Source organism: Lathamus discolor, chromosome Z (assembly GCF_037157495.1).
Source record: "Lathamus discolor isolate bLatDis1 chromosome Z, bLatDis1.hap1, whole genome shotgun sequence".
NCBI lineage: Eukaryota > Metazoa > Chordata > Aves > Psittaciformes > Psittacidae > Lathamus > Lathamus discolor.
In genome coordinates, this window is record NC_088909.1 from 96490794 (window position 1) to 96514172 (window position 23379).

At 41.5% G+C, this 23379-nt stretch overlaps 2 protein-coding genes across 3 annotated transcripts in view; both read left to right on the top strand.

The window, feature by feature from the left end:
- PRKAA1 (protein kinase AMP-activated catalytic subunit alpha 1) overlaps positions 1–16624 on the top strand; it is a 29747-nt gene extending 13123 nt beyond the window's left edge. The window contains exons 6-9 of the mRNA XM_065661292.1: positions 71–295; positions 9309–9795; positions 10938–11064; positions 12690–16624. Of these exons, the coding sequence (XP_065517364.1) occupies positions 71–295; positions 9309–9795; positions 10938–11064; positions 12690–12934 (1084 nt within the window). The 3' untranslated portion in view covers positions 12935–16624. The remainder of the gene's footprint in view (positions 1–70; positions 296–9308; positions 9796–10937; positions 11065–12689) is intronic.
- A 1093-nt stretch (positions 16625–17717) lies between these two features.
- The window catches only part of TTC33 (tetratricopeptide repeat domain 33), a 37257-nt gene continuing 31595 nt past the window's right edge, over positions 17718–23379 (top strand). For both annotated transcript variants that reach the window (XR_010608587.1, XM_065661558.1), the window contains exons 1-2: positions 17718–17839; positions 18509–18737. Coding sequence is in view for 1 of the 2 variants with exons in the window: in XM_065661558.1 (XP_065517630.1) it covers positions 18517–18737 (221 nt within the window). In the remaining variant the exon portion in view is untranslated. The remainder of the gene's footprint in view (positions 17840–18508; positions 18738–23379) is intronic.

Below are 23379 nucleotides of genomic sequence, written 5' to 3' on the forward strand. Positions count from 1 at the left end.
GTAAAAAAGTAGAGAAGAAAATATTTAAATGTATTAAATGCAAATCACTAATAGTTAACTTTCTTCCCAGATTATATGCAGGTCCAGAAGTAGATATTTGGAGCAGTGGGGTTATTCTCTATGCTTTGTTATGTGGAACACTTCCATTTGATGATGATCATGTGCCAACTCTTTTTAAGAAGATATGTGATGGTATCTTTTATACCCCTCAGTATCTGAATCCGTCTGTAATCAGTCTTTTGAAGCACATGCTACAAGTGGATCCAATGAAGAGAGCAACAGTCAGAGACATTAGGTAAAACACTAATTGATGTCTGATCACAGGATGCTGGAATGATAATCTCGGTGCAAATACACAGAACAAAGAAGTCATTCATACAGCTAGTCTGTGTTTTGTAGGGTGAGAAAAAATTCAGCTGCTGGTGGTTTGGCTTTACCTCTGATTCTCATCTTCAGTGGCCTTCTGTCAGTGGTCATAGTAAAACAAGTTATATAGTGTTGTGCAAGGTGTTGAAAAACTTTTGTTACAGAGCATGGATAGCTTTTGAATCATAAATAGTCCTGTCCTGTTAACCGTAAGACATGTCACCTCACACTTTGAGGAACAAACTGAGTTCAATTGAATACCTTAATTTTTTTTTGGGGGGTGAGGTGGGGTGGGTATGCATTTAAAGAAGATCTTGCAGATTCCCTAAGCAAATGTATCACCATTGAGGAGAGGTATTCTCATTATTTGAGAGAATTAGTCTTAGTGGAGGTGATTTGTAGCATCCTGAATGATGGCCAGGTATCCAAAGACCTGGTTGAGATTTTAGTGCACATGGTCCACACAGTGCAAGTTTGTACTGAATGCATTGATATCATGTGTCAACACCCTGGTGATAATGGGCTGGACAGACATGGAGGCACCAGCTGTAGACGGATTGGACAGCCAACTCTTGAGAATCTGAAGAGGATCTTGCTTCCTCCGTCTTTCTCCTGCATCTCAGCTGTGGAGAAAACGCATAGGTTTCTTTCTCCCTGCCATCCCAATGGTGGGGAGTTAGCAGGCAACTGTGCGGTGCCTAGCTGCTGGGTAGGGTTAAGCTGTATAACTGCTCATAAATCTGTAGCAAGTGTTTGTGCTCTAGGCTGGAATATTGTCCTAATTGGTGTCAAGATGTACTCTTCAGCTAGTTAGGCAGCTTACTCTGGGCACAGAAACTGATCATTTCTTTTCTTTATGATTGGGTAATGCAATTATTTGGTTACTTCTGTATCTTTCCATTTCCCTTTTATAAATACCAGTGCATGGGTACTGATTCGAAGAAATCTCAAGGAACTCGCCAACAACGTTTGAGTTGATGAGCAGGTATTCTTTATTGCAGCACTGGGAGACACGGGGGATAGCTCCTCGTAGCATGTCTCTGCTGAAGTGCTAAGCAGTCCATCCTTATATAGTCACTAAGCATACATATTTATTACGTACATGCATATTAATGAGGTTACTTATGTATTACATCATTCTTCTAGGAAGTTTCTCCCGCATGCACACAAAAATGTGTTAGTGGTCTTTGGGGGTCGTTTACTTCTTCCATTAGTCTTCATCACTTGCTCATTCCTTGAACTTTCTTCCTGGCAGCCTTTGAAGCATGCACAGTAGATAAATGCTTACGCCAGCTTAATTAGTTTAGGAACAGCACTGACATAATTGAATGTTTTCTCCCTGTCCTACTTATCAGTTAACTCAGCTACAACTCATCCTAAACATCTGCTAGTTTCAGGTAATCTTTATCTACGTGTTCTGTTTTGCTTACCATAAATTTTGCACAAGGTTACAGGGTCCTAGAACTACGGCAGCTACGGTCATTTATTGTATACAAGGATGATCACTAAGCAGAACTAATTTACTTACTTACAATAGATATATATTCCTATATTTCTCTATTTCAGTCCCCCTTTTTTCTGTTCCTTTGTGAATTCTTTTTGCGAAAGTTTCTTTAATCATTCTGTTATGTTCTAATGTTTTTCTAAAATATTTTCCAGTTTCTATCTGATGTTTAACTCTGTTCTCTTAGTTCATTACTGATAGTTTGCAACACGAAAAGGAACACCGGACTGTTACACATGTAATCAAAACCATTCCTATTATTACTAATACAGTTAAAACCAACTGTTTCAACCAGGAGAAATTGGGTACCCATGATGTTAATTTTTCCCAGATTTCCTCAAATCCCCACGAGGTGTTGTCCTGCGCCACCTTATGAAGTATTTTCATTGCTTACAGAACAAACTCCTCCTTGGGATGCTAACAGTGTACCTAATGTCATTCAGTTTTGGAGTGCTACTTTAGACAGGCTTGGTTATTTCTTCTTATAATGCTAGAACAGCATCAGCAGTTTGATTTTTCCGTTTCCTCAGTTGCAGCTGAGATATTTACAATCACTTTCTCTAATTCACTAACACCTAGAGATGGAATAAGCCATCTAACAAAGCTATGGAAAGCAGTGTTTCTTTCTGCTATGGGATTATATCCTTGTTTGATTCTTTTATTAAAACTATGAACCCAGGTTCCAGAGGGATGAGTGTCAGTTACTGTAAAGTTGGGAACCACTTGTGTGCATGTTTCTTTCCAGTTAGGAGGCAAAGCCTTTTAGGCATTTTCTCCACGTAGCCAATACCACCCTTTTCCTTTGGGAACATTCCAGTAACCAGTTAAAGGTTTTCGAAGGTGAAGTTGCATTGCGTAGCTGCAATATGGGTAATTTCCTACTGACATGTTGCCTTGATTAAGAGTTTTGTTTGTGGTCACATTTAGCTTATGACATATTCGAGGCTTGAATCCTTAAAACCTATACATTTGTACAGCTCTTGCTGGTATAAATAGAATCTTTCTAAAATCTATTCCAATTTGTCTTAAAGGGGATGGGAAGGCCAATTAAAGGAATACCCGGTCTCTCTCCTGATTTAGGTAGCTGAGTACAGATCCAGCAATCACTCTTGTTTAAGACACTAGTAACATTTTGTATCAGTCTCAGATACAGATTTTGATTCCATGCTTCTACATCTACTATTATACAAGTCCAAATTGTGATCAGTTTAGTCTCACACATGTAGGTCCTGAAGACTTGATGTGCCATACTTTTTCTCAGTTCTGGTGTCTTTCTGGTTCTGGCTCCTTCTTAATTCTTGAGTAATGTATCCAAGCAGGTTTCTCTATTACCTTGATTGCAGTGAAGGTGATCAGCAGCACCTGATATGGTCTATTCCACTTTTCCTTAAGAGGATTACCTGTAAAGTTCTTAATATAAACCCAAATTCCTGTCTTAAAAGGATGAATAGGATAATCTAAACCTCTGGCCCTGGTCCCTAACATTCTGCCATTTATTTCTTCTAACTGTTCTCCTAGGTTTGCTAAGAATGGTTGAAGGTATCCTTCTGCTTCTTGAAGGCTCTCCCCTTTAAAGTGAGATTGGTATGGCCTTCCATATAGAATCTCAAATGGGCTAATTCCTTCCTTTGACTGAGGTTTTGTTCTGATTCTTAATAAGGCCAATGGTAATGCCTGATACCAATATAACTTAGTCTCTTGACAAATCTTTCCTAGTTGTTGTTTAATTAAGTGATTAACTTTTTCCACTTGCCCTCTGGCCTGAGGCCTATATGGAACATGTAATTGCCAATCTCTTTTCAATTTCTTGGTGATTTCTTGTAAGAATTTTGCACTGAAATGTGTACCATGATCAGAGGAGATAAATGGCTGGTACCGCAAAATGAGGCATAATTTCATTTAATTGCACCTTAGTCACTTGTTTCACATTATTTGCCCTGCAAGGGAACGCTTCTGGCCAACCTGAAAAAGTATCTGTCAATACCAACAAATATCAATAACCTCCTTTTCTAGGTAATTCAGAAAAAGCTATTTGCCACTGTTGTCTCAGATAATTCCCCTTTCCAATTGTCCCAACCTGATTCCTGTTTTCAGTTTTAGGATTATATTTCAGACATAGTTGACATTGTCACTAATTGAACTATGGTATAGAAATTTCTTCCTATGATCTGTTTATTTATACAAGGCATTAATTCCTCAATGACTTTTGGTATGTTCTTCTTGTACCAATTTCTATAATTGATTATAGGGGATCACTACTCGCCCATAATTTCCTATCCTTCTAAGTCTTCAATTAGTTTCATATCTTCTTTGGAGTACCTAGGTTTATTTTGCTCAATTACCAGATTACTGTCAGGAATTAAGGACATAACCTCAACTTTCTCTGTTTCTGCTGCCCATTTAGCCTCACGATCAGCCAAATTACTTCCAATCTCTTGATCAGTTACATTTTTGATGTCCTTTACAATGTATGATAGCAACTTCATTAAGTAATTGCACAGCTTCTAACAAGTGCAGAATTTCCTTTGCATGTTTAATTTGTCTTCCGTGGGTATTTAAAAGTCCGTGTTCTTTCCACATTGCTCCATGTGCCTGAACTACACCAAAGGCATGTTTGAATTAGTCCATATGTTTATCCCTTTGTCCTTTGCCAACTCCAAGGCTCTAGTCAGGGCTGTTATTTTTGCCTTTGTGCTGAGGTGTTAGAGGGTAATGGTTTAGCTTCTATTACCTTTGAAGGTGTAGTTATGGTGTATCCTGCTTGTTGTTTACCATCATTAACAAAGCTGTGAACCAGGAATCTGCACCCTCCAGAGGCTCCTCCTTCAGGTCTGGTTGGCTCAAGTATACTGTCTCTATAGTGGCCAAGCAATCCTGAACTAACAGTTCGGTGGGGGTTTCCTGAAGGAAAGGTGCTGGATTCACAACATTAGTTACCACAATTTCCACATCATCCAGTTCTACTAGGATAGCCTGATATTTCAAGAAATGTGATGGCAATACCCAATGAGTACCTTTTTGTTCTAGGACTGCTGATACCGTGTATAACACCAACACGGTGATCTTTTGTCCCAGTGTAAATTTTTGGGCCTCTTGGGTGTTTAACTGGTGCCACTGCTCTCAGGCATCCAGGCCAGCCTTAGCTTGGTTCATCCAGCTGCTTTGAAAAATAGGCCACTGCTCTTTTATAAGGTCCCAATTTTTGAGCCAAACCCCCCAAGGCTATCTGCTGTTTCTCGTAGGAATATAACCAAAAGTGTTTGGTTATGTCCAGGAGAGCCAGAGCTGGAGCTCTTGTGAGTTCTGTCTTTCAGCTTTTAAACACCTCTTCAGTTTGATCTGTCCATTTTTAGAAAGGTTGGATTCTCTTTTAGCAGCTCATACAAGGGTCTTACCAGAGCCCCCATAATCATGGATCCAGAGTCGACACCACCCTGTCATTCCCGGAAATGTCCAGATATCTTTAACCGTGGATGGTTGTGGTGTTTGACAGATTGCTTCCTTCCGAGCTGCTCCAAGTTCTGGTTGTTCTCCTGTTATTTCGTATCCTAAATAAGATACTCAAGTTGGAATTAGTTGAGCTGTCAATTTAGATAACCGGTATCCATTTAGCCCTAGAAAGTTTAACAGTTTTACAGTCCATTGAACACATTCTGTCTTAAGTTTCAGTAGCAATTAACAGGTTGTCAACATATTGTAGTAAAGTGCCTGTCTGTGTGGGTGCTTCCCAGGATTCTAATTCTCGTGCCAATTGATTTCCAAAAATGGTCGGACTGTTTTTAAATCCCTGAGATAACTCTCCAAGTGAGCTGTGTCCTTCCTTTTTCAGGTTTTTCCAATTCAAAAGCAAATAAATTTTGACTTTTTTTTGGCTAGGGCAGACAGAAAAATGCATCCTCTAAGTCCAGAACTGTAAACCACTTCTGACTATTCTTCAGTTTAGTCAATAAGGTATACAGATTAGCTAGCTGCTACTGGGTGAATATCCTCCACAATTTTGTTGATTGCTCTGAGATCTTGAACTAATCTGTAACTTTCCCCATTGGATTTCTTTACTGTCCAGATAGGAGTATTATATTCCAATTCACATTCAATTAATAATCTATATTTTAAAAAATTATCAATGATTTCTTTGATTCCTTTTTGATCCTCCAATTTTAAGGGATATTGTTTTATTCTAATTGGGCAGGCCCCCCTTTTTATTTCTACTTTAACAGGCAAAGCATTTTTCACCTTACCTGAAACTTCAGATGTGCATACTCCCAGATATACCTGATTAAGGATTTTTTTTCTATTTCAGGGAGGTCCTTCTGTTTGCTTTTCTGTTGAATTAAAGATAAACTCAAAACTGCAATTAATTGATCGCTTTTAACTCTTAATTCCATTTTGCCTTCTTTAAATGTTGCTTCTCGCCCTAATACAGATTTTGGAGAATTTGGAATATATAAAAATTTATGCATTCCTATTTGTTTTCCCAGTTTGTACTCTAAAGGTTTCAGAAAGAATGCCGCTTTTATTTTTTTTTTTATTTTTCCTTCCTTTGTGGTCAGTAGCTCCCACAACTGTAACAAATTCTTTTCCCTCAGATTTAACAGTGAATATGTTGCTCCTGTATCCACTAAAAATTCCACTCCATTTCCTCTAGTCTCTAGCTCTAATTTAACCGGTGGATCTGCTAGGGTAGGTTCCCCAGGTCCCCCACCAGTCTAGTTCTAATTCAGTTACTGGAGCCACCTTGTGGGTATTCCTTTTAGGGCAGTCTCATTTCCAACATCCAGATTCCTTGCAGTATGCACACTGATCTGGTCCCAGAGGCGAATTCACTCTTTCACCTGTGCCTCATCCTCTCACATTAGTCCCTCCACCAGTTTCCAGTTGTCCCAAAGCAGCCACTGTAGCTGTGGCTATAGCACAAGTCAGCTTTTTCTTCTCTACCTGTTCCCAATTCCTATATTCTCTCCATACTTCTTCCTTTATTTCTGTTTGTATATATCCAATAAGTTCTTAATCTCCTCAGGCCTGTAGTCTGTCATTGTGTCTGTTCTTCCTTGTCCGTTTGCCCTAGTAATCATCTTGCATTTAAACACAGGAGGTGTGTGAGCTCCTCCCCGCTCCCCCCCCCCCCCCCCCCCCCCCAGTAGCTCACCCTGCTCTGCAGTGGCTGCAGATGCCTGCCTGTGCAACAGCACTTCTGGTTTAACCCTTTCTTAACTCTGAATGTGAATCTGCTGCTTGTTGCCAGTGGCAGCAGTCTCTTTCTCCTTATTGATACCAGATTGATGCCTGATACCGGGACAGATGCAGAGGGTGCTCCTCTTGGAGGTACCTGTGATACATTAATTCTCCAACCTATCTTCCTGATTATTCTGGGTTTTTTTAACTTTAAATATCTTTCCCCAGTATCACAGGCTGAACATGTCTCTAGCTTAGCTTCCTATTTTCTTAGCTTTCTATTCTCCTGTCCTTTTCCAAAGTCAAAATTAAAGGAACTGGTGGAACTATATTAGTTTTGCATTCTGTCTGTCACTCTGAGTGGTTTCTTAAAGTGAAAAACATCTGCATACATCACTTCATCCCATTTTCCTTGTTGCTGTAAGAACAGCATCAATTGTAACTGTATTATAGCTCAGAGTTCCTTTTTTAGGCCATTTTTCCTGATCTTCCGAAGTATATAAAGGCCGCTATTGATTACAGTATTTTATCAATGTTTTCTTGTTTACTGAGCCCCCAGGAGACCCTCCCAGTTCTTTCCAATGTGCCAAAATACGCCCTAAAGGACTCTTTGCAAAAATTTCTCCACTCTGTTGATTTCCGATTATTAATTTCACATTGACACACACTAGGGATCCCACAGATGCACTCCACACAGTTATAGTACTTGAGATAGAGACTAAATTCAAACAAACAACAGTTAGTAACACAGTTACAACATCCTGTTGCCAATACCAAAATTGTTACCGTAACGAGCCAGAAAATAAGTCAAATACCAGTAAAATCAGAAACCATTTCCACAGGATGCCCCCTGTGTCTTGCAGGACCTAAACCACAAGGTGCCACCTGCATCTTGCAGGTGTATACCAAATGGATGCTAGCAGCTGGGTATTCGCCTTCACCTATGATATTTCCTATCTCGATTTATGGAAGGCTTCCAAACCTTGCATATGCTTACCAACCCAATTTAGTCTTAGTTTAGATGCCCCCTGCATCTTACAGACTATGTAAAAGAAAAGAATATCTTTCGTAAAGACGGTCCTTGTCCGCTCCTGCAGTGATCTGAATGAGTTGAGGGGTCCCTCTGGGAAAAGCTCCCAAAGGCCCTAGGGAGCCCTGTCCTCAGTGGGTCCCATGTTGGGTGCCAGATTGATTCAGAGGAACTTGCCAACAAAGTTGACAAGGAGGTATTCTTTATTGCAGGGCTGGGAGACATGGGGGATAGCTCCTCCTAGCATGTCTCTGCTGAAGTGCTAAGCAGTCCGTCCTTATATAGTCACTAAGCATACATATTCATGTAGTAGTGGCCTTTTGGGGTCCAGCGGCCTTCATCGCTTGGCCATTCCTTGAACTTTCATCCTGGCAGCCTTTGAAGCATGCACAGTAGATAAATGCTTACGCCAGCTTAATTAGTTTAGGAACACCACTGACATAATTGAATGATTTCTCCCTGTCCTTCTACTTATCAGTTAACTCAGTTACTACTCATTCTGAACATCTGCTAGTTTCAGGTAATCTTTATCTGCATGTTCTGTTTTGTTTGCCATAAATTTTGCACAAGGTTACAAGGTCTTAGAACAATGGCAACTACGGTCATTTATCTTATACAAGGATGATCACTAAGCAGAACTAATTTACTTACTTATAATAGATTATATTTCAGCCTATATTTCTCTGTTTCAGTACAGTAGTGAAGAAGTACAGATTGACCCTTCCAGAGCTTCCTTCAACCCATTTTAAGTCTCGAAGAAGCAGCTGCAGGTGTTATGAATGGAAAAATTACAAGCAGCTTGTTTGGGATGGGAAATCTGGCTTCTGTGTTCAAAAATCTGTGTCCAAACATCTACCAAAAAGTTATTAATCTTTGGCATTTCATAATTTTGTTAGGTATTGTTATTTGTGTATTTGGGGAGGGACAACTCAAGTGGATAGTGTAAGAATTTCAGTTGAAAATATAAAAAAAGTAGCATAGTGGCAGTAGTAAGTATACCATTTGTATAAAAAGCTGGTTGAGCTATACAGAGGTATTTTTGGAATTCAGTTGAAAAACTTTGGATCTTAGTCTTCTACAGAATATCTAGGAAGCTTGAAGCTAGGAAGCACAGAAGAGGACATGGAGTGACAACTGTTATTCTTTCTGTACACTTTAAAAATAATTTTGAAAGAATTTAATATTAAAAAGGTCTGCTTTTCATACTTAGACTTTTATATGTGTTTTTAAATCTAGAGAACATGAATGGTTTAAGCTGGACCTTCCAAAATACTTGTTTCCTGAAGACCCATCATATAGCTCTACGATGATTGATGATGAAGCCTTAAAAGAAGTGTGTGAAAAGTTTGAATGCACTGAAGAGGAAGTGCTGAGTTGTCTGTACAGCAGAAATCATCAGGATCCTTTAGCAGTTGCTTATCACCTCATTATAGATAATAGAAGAATAATGAATGAGGCCAAAGACTTCTATTTGGCTACAAGCCCCCCAGATTCTTTTCTTGATGATCACCATCTGTCTCGCCCTCATCCTGAAAGAGTGCCATTTTTAGTAGCTGAAGCACCTCGTCCTCGCCATACTCTTGATGAGCTGAATCCACAGAAGTCAAAGCACCAAGGTGTAAGGAGAGCTAAGTGGCATTTGGGAATACGAAGTCAGAGTCGACCAAATGATATCATGGCTGAAGTTTGTCGAGCAATTAAACAACTGGATTATGAATGGAAGGTAAAAGAATAAAATATCTTCACAGCAGAAACCAGCAAATTTTAGTTTGAGCTGTGTAGCTTCATACTTCTAGGCTATGTAACTGTGTTCTTATGAGCTGAAAGTGGTTTGGGAGAGGCTATTCATACTGACAGGAAAAAATCTTGCTGTCATGTCTACCTCTTCTACCGCGGTTGTAGGAATGGTTTTGTTTCCTAAAAAAAAATCAAACCAAACCCCCCCCCAAAACACAACACCAACAAAAAAATCACGTACTACTGAATGAAAGAAAAAAAGGACAAACACCAAAACACAAAACCCAAAAAACCCTCACACTTTAAAAAACCCAGAAGCAAACAACAACACATCCAAGGCAAAATAAAACAACCAACCTGCAAAACACCACCTCTCTCTCTTTCCCCCTAGGCCACCCCCACATGTTCCCCCTTAACCTCACCGAATCAGAACTCCTACAGGAAAGCCTACAATCATAGAATCATAGAATAGTTAGGGTTGGAAAGGACCTCAAGATCATCTAGTTCCAACCCCCCTGCCATGGGCAGGGACACCTCACACTAAACCATGTCACCCAAGGCTCTGTCCATCCTGGCCTTGAACACTGCCAGGGACAGACCATTCACATCTTCCCTGGGCAACCCATTCCCAGTGCCTCACCACCCGTACACTAAAGAACTTTCTCCAATCTAAACTTGCCCTGTTTAAGTTTTAACCGTTACTCCTTGTCCTATCACTAGAGTCCCTAATGAAGAGTCCCTCCCCAGCATCCCTGTAAGGCCTCCTTCAGATACTGGAAGGCTGCATGGAAACCTCTGAGCAGCCTTCTGGGCTGTGGGCACACACTGAAGCTGACTCATGTTAAGTTTCTCATTGACCAACACCCCCAAGTCTTTCTCTGCTCAACCTGTAGCTGTGCCTATGATTGCCCCAACTCAGGTGTAGGACCTTGCACTTGAGTTGGTTAAACTTCATGAGGGTGGCACTGGCCTACTACACAAGTGTGTAAGGGTCTTTCTGGATGGCATTCCTTCCCTCCAGCATATCAACTGACTCACTTGATGAAACCATTGATTTGAAATTATAAAACCAATATGCAGTGCTTTTCAAACAATTCTGGTTACTAACTCAGATCTCTTTTGTACTAGGTTGTAAATCCATACTATCTGCGAGTCCGAAGGAAGAATCCAGTTACCAGTGCATATTCCAAAATGAGTCTACAGTTGTATCAGGTGGACAGCAGGACATACTTACTGGACTTTCGTAGCATTGACGGTATGTGAAGTCTTACGTAAATGTGGAGAATTGTACAGGAAACCATTCTAAATGCAAACTTGTCATACTTCACTTCTAAACAAGTAAATTAAGCATTACCTTTTAGTTTAAGCTAACCTAGATCTCTGTTGGTGTTTCTTACTCCTTCCTGGTCTAGTGTTCCTATGAGCAGATAGTTAGCTGATTCATCCATTAAATAATAGCTTTTTAGCTGTATCAGTTCCTGCTCCATTTTGTGTCTACTCTAGCACTAATACCACTAGTGCAAAAGGGGACTGGGCTATGAGGGGTGAGATCTGGATCAACCTAAACTCTCTTTGGAGCCTCACCCCCAAGTTTAAACATTTAGATGTGAGCATGAGAATAAACTAGCAAAGATAAAGCTTGGCATCTAGGCATTAAAATGTGATTTGGACTGTACACTGCTGTGCTGGGTCTGGCTGAGATGGAGCTAATTTTCTTCATAGCAGCTTATATGGTGCGGTGTTTTGGATCTGTGACTAAAACAACGTTGGCAACACACCAGTGTTCTGGCAGTTGCTGAGAACTAATTACATGGTATTCAGCCTTTCTTTCTTTCCTCAATGTTAAACCAGGCTGGGAATGAGCAAGAAGTTGGGAGGGGATGCAGCCTGGAGGGCTAAGCCAGATTGTGCAAAGGGATATTCCATGCCATATAATGTTATGCTTGGCAAAGAAATTGAGGGATAGGAGCTTAGGGAATGTAGCCTTCAGGCTGGCTGGACATAAGTCTGCTTTGGAGAGGTGGCAAGTGGTTGCTTTTGCATCACTACCTGTCCCTCCCCCTTTCCTCTAATTAAACTATATTCTCCTCATGAGTTTTCTTACTTTTGCCCTGAAAATGTTCTTGCCCATTGCTGAGAGGTATTAGCTGCCAGGCAAAGTCAACCTACCAGTGTTAGTGGTAGACAAAATTTTGAGATAGGAGTTGTATGCTTGCAGTAATTTAAGCCTTGGAAGCAGTTTGTCCAGCCTATGGAAAGGTATATTTTATAGGGTGACAGTAATGGAGGATACAAAGCCCAGCTGGATACCTTCTGAAAATGAACAGAGGAGCTGATAGCAGCTGGCCACTGTGCTTGTTTATGGGCACACTAGGCATAAGCAGAATTGCCTGCAGCCAGTGGTGTTCAAGACATGCCTAGGAAAACAAGTGACATGGAAAAATGATTACTGGAGTGTGGCTGGATTACATTATGGGGTGGCTGAGGCCGTATCTTGTGACAGTTCAGACTCATCTGACTTGGTGGTAGAGTTCTTGCTGTTCCTTCTGACGATACAGGTGCTTGCTTAGATCCAGTGGTACTTGATAAGGGAGGATTAATCATTTTCCTGTATTGAGCTACTGCAGTATAGGACAAATGTCATCCCTTTGAGAGGGAGATGGTTGCTTAGAGCCACACAGGTGGAGGAGGGCAGCCTGCTGCAGTCCTGCCCTCAACTCTTGAGGAAATACAACTCATGTTGCACAAGCAGTATATGCATTGATTGAGACTTTAAAAAACCCAAGATTTTGAAGTGTGAGAAGGGGCAGATATTTGCTGTGCCTTTAACTAATCAGATACTGATATCTCATTTTCCTCCTCTCTCCCTTGGTCCCCCAGATGAAATTACTGAAACGAAGTCTGGGACTGCAACTCCACAGAGATCCGGTTCTGTGAGCAACTATAGATCCTGTCAAAAAGATTCAGATGCTGATGCACAAGGAAAATCTGCAGATACCTCCCTTACCTCATCAGTGAACTCGTCGCTTGACTCTTCTACAGCTGACTTAACTCCAAGGCCAGGGAGTCATACAATAGAGTTTTTTGAGATGTGTGCAAATCTTATTAAAATACTTGCGCAGTAATTTTGAAGATGGGCTTATTTCTCTCACAGCAATAAGCATGCCTAAATCATAGCCAGATGCTTCCAGTTATAATCAAGTTAAATTTACTAAGGCGCTGAAAAAGCTAGCCACAGAATGCAATTTGTACAGGAATTGAAATGATTATGGGCAGTTCATATGTACTTGAAGCTGGAGTGAATTCTGATTGTCTACTGTCCAGTAGCAGAGGTGCAGGAAATCACATGCCCTTGGGGCAGCATTCATAACAATTTATGTTGAGTGCACATTAGGCTGCATATAACATTTAAGTTAGATGGACTTTGTTTTTTTTTTTTTTTTTCACTGGTAATACATACACCTGATGCACTGTAAGTAAGTGTACACTTACTAGTTCAGTGACCTGAGTATGACTTGTTGGTCACTATGCGCAGTTGTGACTCAGTTGGTCAGAACTGTCAGCATCTTCTAAGAGTAATGTGTTAAAACTGCTGTCTTTCTTCCCCTCCCTTACTTGACAGTAAATGATAAAGAACTGTTTAATACATTAGAGTGTACTACTTTTAGCAACGGGTAGATTTGATTAGATGCATGCAGGTCCTACCAGTTGGAAACATATGTAGGTGCTCTGTAATATACTAAGGATGAAATTACGTGGGCTGTGAGTAGAACAGAAATATCAAATATATATAGTTTGCAAAAGCTGTTTATGTGTACCCAGAGATGTTTATGCCATCCAGAGGGACCTTGACACGCTTGTGAGGTGGGCTGATGCCAGCCTTAGGAAGTTTAACCATGCCAAGTGCAAGGTCCTACACCTGGATCAGAGCAATCCCAGGCACAGCTACAGGCTGTGCAGAGAAGAGATTCAGAGCAGCCCTGCGGAGAAGGACTTGTGGGTGTTGGTCAGTGAGAAACTTAACATGAGCTGTCTTCAGTGTGTGCTCACAGCCCAGAAAGCCAACTGTATCCTGGGCTGTACCAAAAGGAGCATGACCAGCAGGTCGAAGGAGGTGATCCTGCCCCTCTGCTCTCGTGAGACCTCACTTGGAGTATTGTGTACAGTTCTGGTGTCCTCAACATAAAAAGGACATGGAACTGTTGGAACAAGTCCAGAGGAGGGCCACGAGGATGATCAGGGGACTGGAGCACCTCCCATATGAAGACAAGCTGAGAAAGTTGGGGCTGTTCAGCCTGGAGAAGGCTGCATGGAGACCTCATAGCAGCCTTCCAGTATCTGAAGGGGGCCTATAGGGATGCTGGGGAGGGACTCTTCATTAGGGACTGTAGTTATAGGACAAGGGGTAATGGGTTCAAACTTAAACAGGGGAAGTTTAGATTGGATATAAGGAGGAAGTTCTTTAGTGTAAGGGTGGTGAGGCACTGGAATGGAAGTTGTGAATTCCCTGGTCGTGTTCAAGGCCAGGTTGGGCAGAGCCTTGGGTGACATGGTTTAGTGTGAGGCATCCCTGCCCATGGCAAGGGGTTTGAGACTAGATGATCTTAAGGTCCTTTCCAACCCTAACCTATGATTCTGTGCTTCTGTTCTATATACAAAGACTTAAAAAAAATCAAGATTTAGAAACTATACTGAGTTCACAACAGTGGTGAGAGACCTAATGCGGAGAAGACTTGACACCCTTGATAGGGTGACTATAAAGATAGACTTGATAGCCTAAAACACAATGTTGCCCTGTGAACAGGGATGGTCTGGTCTGTGCATATACCTTTGTGTAGCAGCAGCAGAACAGCTCCCGACTGCTACTGCAGGCCCGTAATCCTGGTCCTTAGAAACACGTGCATGTAGTTAAGAGCACAGCCTATGGGTTGTGTGCTAGTCCAGAATCTGAAATTGACATTTAACAAAAAATATGTGAGCACTTCGATACAGCTCTATGTCACGTTAACTTAGCATATACTATTTAAAATTCACTTTGCAGTTGAAACTACATATATAGGTTAGGTTTTCCCAGGCCACATTTCTATCAACCTTTGCTGTTTAAATTAATTGTGAATATTCTAACTTTTCTGTTGAATATCGAAAACTGATCGTGACAACTATCGTGACAACTTGAGCACTAATATTTTAAGAAGTTTTCAGTAGTAGGTTGCAATTACCTGTAACACCCTTTTGCATTTATGGTTTTTGCAGCATTTCAGGGAGAAAAAATGAACCTTATGTTAAAATCACAGCTAGTACTTGCACAAAACCATGTAGTCTCTTGTAAATTGGATATAATTAGCCATAGTTCTATTTTCATCTAGCGCTAACAGGCATAAATAATAAACTGTATGTCATGTTTAGTTTTGCATTCAGTGTTCTCTTCAAAACAAGCTTCATGATCCACTCTCCCAGGGAGAGACTGGAAATCAAGGCATTATTGTGAACAGTGAAACCTGGACTCTTAAAATGCAATGGGGATCCTAGCCAGTGACTTGGGGACTTTATCCATGGAAAACTACCAGCTACAGATACTAAGAACAGTTTAATCCAAGCCCACTGGCTTAAGTCCAGAAGTTCATCTGTTATGAATATGCACAGAATCTGAAGAAATACAAAGCTGCTTTAAGCCCTGGAACCGCGGTAACTGCGTTCTGGGCAATTGCATGATCTGCCTAGTATGTAGGTGCAAGTTAAAATTTCAGTTCTTAAGTGTCACACGTGGTCCCTGTGATGCAAGATTGTATTGTACCTCAAAGAGAAAGATTTTTCCTTAGATAAAACTTTGGGTTTAAACTCCCAAGATCGAGATGTCAGCAGGAGGGACCAGCTACAAATCCTACTTCTAAGTCACAGTTTTAGTCTTGTAGAAATTGGTTCTGATGTACTTAATAAATCACTGTGTTAATTTTTGTTACCCTTTTATTTTGAAGTTGTTACATATTGCACTTGTACAACTAAAACAAACGCACAGGTTTTTTAATTGTAGTAATTCCTTATCTAGAATTGGTTTGGGATCACTCTTGCATATGTTTAAGTATATTTATACTTGGTGTCTGACCCATATGATGGTGATCACGAATGCAAGGTGTCAAAGTGCAAAAAGCTTTGATACACTTTTTTTGGCCCTCTTGTGCATTAAGGCAACCATAGGTTTTCCTTTGTCTTGTTATCTGGAGGTCTAAGGAAATTTCTGGCAGCAGCATACTGTACCTGTAGTTTTAAATAGATTAAGTTTGTTGGTATGATAGATCAGTTTTTATGGCCAGAAGTTTTCAGATTGAACTGAGATTTTTACAGGGGAGAGGGGGGGATTGACAACCTTGTTAAATCCAAAACAGTTGTCTGTTGTGTGACTTTCCGATGCTTTGTAGATCTTGCTGTTGAAACTGCTTTCTTCACATGTTCCTACTGATACTGCAGACCTTTTTTTAGTGCTGTGCTATCTGCCAACAGGCTGTGAAGCAAAACTTCTCTAAGCAAGCTGCCAGGGTTGTAAGGAGGCAGCTTATGCGAATACACAAATTGGTCAAGTATGTTACTTTGTGTTCCCAAGCTTACTCCTGTTGAAGTACCTTGAATTATCTTGCCTTTGTATGTAATTTTTTCAAAAGCATGGATGAGCCTGACTGTCCATGTGCAATATGACTCAGTAGATAAGGGATAAAAATTCATCTTGCTGGTGCAATACTGAAAAAAAGGAAAACTTTCATGTTTGTCTTGCTATGAGTGTTTAATACAAACCTGGAAATAAATTTTATTTTACCAGTTGATTACCGTTGTAAGATACGAAGTCCTGTTCTTTAAGAAAGATGTGCCTACTTCCTATGTTCATTTCTTTTGACAAAGCTGAATGGCAAAAATGCTTGTTTATACCTGTATAACTTTTTAACTTTCAAAACTTAAAACTAAGTAAACCTGAAATACTAAATCGTTGTGTCTGAAACTTTGTGCATGCTGTCCTCTAGTGTTATAAATTAACATGAGGACTGTTAGACATTGTTTTTGAAACAACAGCACTTACTGACTTCAGCAGGAATGTGTCACAAGTTACTGCAGCATTAATTCCCAGCAAGGTGCCAGCCTGGAACCCTGACTGTGTCTTTTCCCCCTCAGTCTTGTCAGCCCATCCTTTTGCTGCTGAAAGCAGTTTGAGATGGAAGGGTTGCTGAATGCTTGTGCAAAGGTTCCCCTTGCACCTGCCCTGTAGTGACCCACTTTGCCTGCAGACAATCACGGACTGGTTTGGGTTGGAAGGGACCTTAATGCTCATCCAGTTCCAACCCCCTGTCATGGGCAGGTACACCTTCCCCTAAACCAAGTTGCTCTAAGCCCTGTCCAACCAGGCCTTGAACACTGCCAGGGATGGGGCAGCCACAGTTTCTCTGGGCAACCTCTGCCAGTGCCTCAACACACTCCCAGTAAAGAACTTCCTAATGTCAAATCTAAATCTACCCTCTTTCAGCTTAAGGCAGTTATCTTCCACTCTGCTCTTCTCGGACACTGTGGACAGCTCTCTAGGCTCGGTGTTCGCCCCTCTAACAAAGGAGCAGCCTGTCTCACGTGTTTCCTCTTTAGGAAAACCTCTTTCGAGCCTCGGTGCTTTCCCTGTGCACTGTTCCCCGGGCACTCACCAGGCCCTCCCTCCCCTCTGCCCTGCGCTTCGCTCGCACTGCCCGCCGGTGCAGTCCGCATGCCCCCGCGGTGTGCTCAGCGCTGCGGCACGCACACGCTCAGACCGCAACGCCTACCGTGCCGCGGGGCCCGCACGCCTCCGGCTCGGCTCACGGGGGCCGCGCTTCCCCGGCCCCCCCGCAGGCACGGAGTACCCGGCGCGGGAGCCTCTCCCGGGGAGCACAGTTCCGGCACCGCGGCACTACAGCTCCCGGCACGCCCAGCGAGGCCGTACCTGTCTTCCGCTTCCTACTGGTTGGGGTCAAGGGTGGTGCGGGCCTTGCCGCCGGGAGAGCGGTGCCCGGTGCACAGAGGTAGGTGAACGCGGCTTGCCGCGGCCCTGCGCGGGGATCAAGCCGCGGCGGGACTCGCGCGCTGGCGGGGCCTCCTCTGCGCAGGACGTGGCCTCCTCAGCCCCGCCGTGTCTCGGCTCCTGCTGCCGCTCGGCCGGTCGTGCCGGGCCGCGATCCGCGGATGGGTGGCGGGATGTGCGGTCCCGTCCGCGGGGTGCCGGTCCCGGGCGCCACCCTGGCAGCTGAGTGGTGCCCCGGGGAGCTTCCCCGCGGCGTGAGGGGCGGACCGAGGGCGTTTCGGTCCGTGCAGCAGGGTGTGCAGGCCCGGCGCTGCTTGTCCGGATAGCGCCCGTGCCTGTGATGTGACGCTCTCATTGGAACGAGGCTCTTCCTTCCTGTGTTGTGTGGTTGCAGACAAACGTTATATAGGGCTTTCTGGTATGTCAGAGCTCTGGCCTTTGTTTTATTCCGTTTCCTTTTTCTTTCTGCTGTCAAAGAGCCGCTTGCAATTGCTCAAGGCTATGCTTGCCTGTCTGACATCTCTGGTGGAGCTCATGGCCAGAGTTTGCGTTGGGGAGGGGCAGTCTGTTACATGGTATTGTATTGGAATCGAGGTCGATAGGGTGTACTTTTTCATCTATGCACGCGAAAGCTAAGTTACCTAATTACTGAAAATACATTTATCTCTAGTTGCCCAGATGGCTTCTTTTGGGTGGAAGAGAAAGATTGGTGAGAAAGTTTCAAAGGCGACTTCCCAGCAATTTGAAGCAGAAGCTGCGGATGACAAGGATGTGACTAATGAAGATGATGCTAACTGGTTGCGTGCAGTGAAGAGAAGAAAGGAAATTCTGTTAGAAGACTGTCTAAAGAAAAGTAAGGAGCTGAAGGAGGAAGGTGCAAACTTGGCTGAAAAGAGGAGGTACTAATGTTAACTTACTCCTTTTCACTGACTTAACAAGTGCTCAATAATATTTTAATCCTTTCTCTAAACACTAGGTCATTTGCTAGCAGCTGCAGTCACGTTTTTCACATTTAAAATAGTGACTATTTTTTTCATTCCACCTTTACTGATTGAAACTAAATAAACAGTTTTCTTTGGTGGTGTTGGCAGCTGTGAAATGAAGTCTATTCCATCTCATTTTTGTGTGTACACATAACAGAAAAACGATAGAAGGAAATGAGAAACTGATTAAATCTCACAGTGAGATAAGCTGCACTGTGCATAATGCTTTAACTACTCTGGTAGTTTTCTCCTCTCTTGTAAATGTGTTTTTTGCCTTATTAAGAGTAAGCTTACTGTACAGTGCCCAGGCAAATGCTGCAAAGGAGCTGATGCACTGTTAACCTGTCTAATGCATTTGGGAAGTCAGGTTCAGGTAGCCGCTCTGACTATCTTCTGATAGCAGTACTGAGTGTTGAGAGTTTGGCATTTTTGGAAGGATACTGTAAAGATGGTTCTATTGTTCTATTATGCTTTAAACAGAAGGTATATTTGGCATGGCAGCCCTTAGAAGAGGGAAAGAGGGACTATATATATTAACTACATAATTTGGCTGGATTTTCTCTGTAGGGGGGAGAAAATCAGTTCCAGGATTAGTCCCCTTAAAATCTTCAGAGTTCTTGACATCTAAATCTGTATCTTGACTTTACTTGAATGAGCATTTCCATTTTATTCATTGTGCCAGATCAGACATAACATTATTTTCCTGATAGAATCAATTCCATGGTAAGTCAGTATGCGCTGCTGAGATGTTAAACTTCTTGTTATCAGAAGTTTCATCCTAAAAAGGGGTTCTCTGGGCAATACGAAGGATGAACAATTTAGAGGTTTAAAGCAGGCAAGTTTATGTGTGATGATAAATACACCCTATAGGTGGTCTGCTGTGATTTAAAATAATATAACATAATTAAATGCAAAATATCTTTGAGAAAAGTTTTATTTGCAAATGTTTAAATACTGTTTCCTCTTACTACTGTTTACTTGAATGGTGACACTGTGGAGGGGGGCAGTGACTCACTTCTGTAGATCCTTTTGAGCTCCTGTGTTATGTAATTCCTGAATGAAATTGTGAAGCCTTTTAAAGTTGACTTTATCTTTAAATCAGCTTTAAGCATGCTGCCATTGTATTAATACTTTTAATGCAGTAGCTGAATAACAATAAAATCCTAGAATGGTTTGGTTGGAAGGGACCTTAAAGAACATCTAGTTCCAAACCCCTTGCCCTGGGCAGGGACATGTTCCACTAGACCAGTGGAAGGTGGTCTTATGGACCAAGCCCCGTCTAGCCTGGCCTTGAACACTGCCAGGGATAGGGCAGCCACAGCTTCTTTGGGGAACCTGTGCCAATGTCTCACCAACCTCATAGTGAAGAATCTTTTCATAACATCTGATCTAAACCTGTTCTCTTTCAGTTTAAAGCCATTCTCCCTTGTCCTGTCACTACCTGTCCTCATAAAAAGTCCCTATCCAGATTTCTCGTTGGCCCCTTTAGGTACTGGAAGACGCTTAAATATCTCCCCAGAGCCCCTTCTCTTCTCCAGGCTGAACAAGCCCAACTCTCAGCCTGTCTTCACTGGAGAGGTGCTCCAGCCCTCTGGGCATCTTCGTGGCCTCCTCTGGATTTGCTTCAACAGCTCCATGTCCCTCTTTTCTTGGAACCCCAGAGCTGGATGCAGTACTGCAGATGGGGTCTCATGAGGGCTGAGCAGAGGAGGAGAATTGCCTCTCTCAGCCTGCTGGTCATGCTGCTTTTGATGCAACCCAGTATATGGTTGGCTTTCTGGGCTGCAAGGGCACACTGCAGGTCATGCTGAGCTTCTCATCAACCATCACCCCAAAGTCCAGGTCACCCATGTCTCCCAGGCTGGTAGCATTACTATTAGTAGCTGAAAGCACAGAATACACACATTGAGTCAATTAGCATCTTTAACACTGGAAATAAGTTATTTAACGGTTTGTATAAAGGTAGGTCTGTTCTGTCATTTTGAGGATATAGAGATTATTACATAGAGCTTTCAGAATATAGAGCTTGAGCTATAAAGAAGAACTTCTAAATGTTTTCCTTCTCCAGCTGGTAATCACTAATGTTTACTGTATTTACCCATATTAAACAGATAGATTTTTATTTCAGTCTTACCTTCTGTTCTGCCTTTGCCTTCCTCATGTTTGCTTTGGCTCTTGTGTGTCTTTTCTTTGTGGATTTTTGTGTTCTTTTTTGATTATTTTTGTGTATTATATAAAGTGTAATTAATCTAACAGCAGCAAATAATGTTTTGTATATGTGGCTTAGGGCAGGAGGATACAGGCTGCTGCATATTTATTTTGAACAGAAGTAATATTTGATGCTTTTACATATCTTAAGTTGATCTTTGAGTTTTCTTTTACCTGTCAATTGGAAAACAATACAAAGGCTTAACTCGTCCGTAAGTAGGAACGTAAGTATTTTTTTTGTGAATTTAGTGAGAACTGCATTTCCTCAGAAATGCTTATAGGAGCTACTGAGAAACACTGAATGGCTTGTAACAGGTTTGAGGAACAAGTAACAAGAAATTAAAATGCAGCTTTTGGGAGGTTTAAAAGACATAAGCTCCAGGTATTAACATTCTTATATCTGAGCTTTAACAGAAGTTCTAACTTGAAATTGTAGTTTCCATCAATTACTCTAGCACGCTCTGTACACTCTGAGCAATTATGGTGGTATGGTGCTGTCAGAGTACACACCTTTCAGGCAGATTTTTCTCTGAAAAAAGAGATTTCACATAGATTAGAGGGTAAACTTGCAGTGGGAGGCTTATATTACTTGTTACAGATGGAATAGTTGACATACAATTACAGGGAACTTGAGGAAGCTGACTGGAAAGAATATTTATTCTCTTTGGTGCAAAGTTCTGGTAAGAGAAGGCAGCGATGCTGCTACATCCCCACCAAGGATTTGTTAGTGCCTGTGTATGCAGCAAGTCAGTTCCTGTGGATGAATGAGATCTGGACTTGTGCTTGTAAAGTGAGTCTCTGTGCTTCCTGGGGGAAGGAGTAGCAAATGGGCTTCTTGGGGATCAGAACTTAAAACAGCTTGCTTTCTTTGCATGTTGGCAAACTTGGAAGTGGCATGGGTGAATTGTTCTGGAGGTGGCAGAGTTTTCAGCTTTTATAGGAGCTGCTTGAGGATTATTTGTACCTGCTGTAGTGTGGGTTTGTGAACCTGTTAAGCTGAGACTGAGGCACACACAGAAGAAAAACTGGTAGTGAAGAGAACAGTTTCAGACCTGATCAATAGGCAGTTTTGAAGATGATGTTTGAATGAGTAATCCTGCTGTTGGAACAGAAAGAAAAGGCAGATACTTGGAAGAAGTATCACACTGTATGCTCTTGGGATATGAGGGAAGAAGCATTAAAACAAACAGGTACACACATACATACAGTCTTTGGTAAGCAGACTGTTGTCTGCTGGTGGAAAGAACAGAGAATATTCCAGAGGAGAAATTGGTTTCGCTTATATGAAACTTCTAATGCTGGCAGATTATCCAGTTTGTGACACCAGTCTGGATGTGTCTACATACACTGGAAATAAAAACAAAACATGAAAAGAAAATCAAAACAAAACCAACATAAAACCAAACAAAAACAAATAACAAACAACAAAACCAACCAACCAAAAGAAAATAACGTAAAAACCAACAAGCGTAATCCAGGTTGATGGTCCTAAACTGTTTTAAATGCAGCATAATTCTAAAGGATAAAATCTCATGTGCTCAGCCTCAGTATTTTGAATACAGCAGTTTGCAATTGCTATTTTGACTGGTAGATAGGTTGTCTTTGACTGTGGAATGGGTTTAGATGAGATTCAACAGTGAAATGTAATGTCCTGAAACATACAGCATATAGAGAGCTAATAGCAAGGACAAAAAAGACTTTTCTCAGACTGCCATCTTCAATATAATGGAATTGCATGTGCATTAAAATACCTTTGCAATCGCCCTGTGCTGTTTCAGACTACAGACATTTTCTTAGCTGGTCCAGTAGGTGGAGATGGAATTCTTCTCAATATACCCCAAAGATGAGGAAAAAATGCTCATCTAAGTACTTATTTTTCTTTTGCAAGTAGACACTATTAGGTTTAAATCCTTCATTTGCATTTATTTTTTCTATTTTGCTAAATAAAAGTTAATACTGTTCTCACTTCTGATGAAACTTACTTGTTGTTCCATATTGCAGTAAAAATATCTCCATCTCTAAAGCTAGTATTGATTTGGGAAGATAATATTTTCAGCTGGAACACTCATACATTTTGTCTGAGCTCATAGAGATTCACGTATGTTAAAATAAATAGTTGCAGGCACTTTGCCACTTGATGTGTAAATTAGTAAGGTTTTGCTCTTTCTTTCATTAAGCTTTTGCAGCAGCAGATTAAATAAGGACATGTCAAAGTGCTATGAGCAGGCCAGATGGTAGGTCAATTTTAATGAAACTCTTTACTTTTCTAGAGGAATTAGTAAGAATAACTTAATTTTATAATCTATTAAAAAAAATTAAACTTCTGTAATGTGCTACTTCTTCCATATTT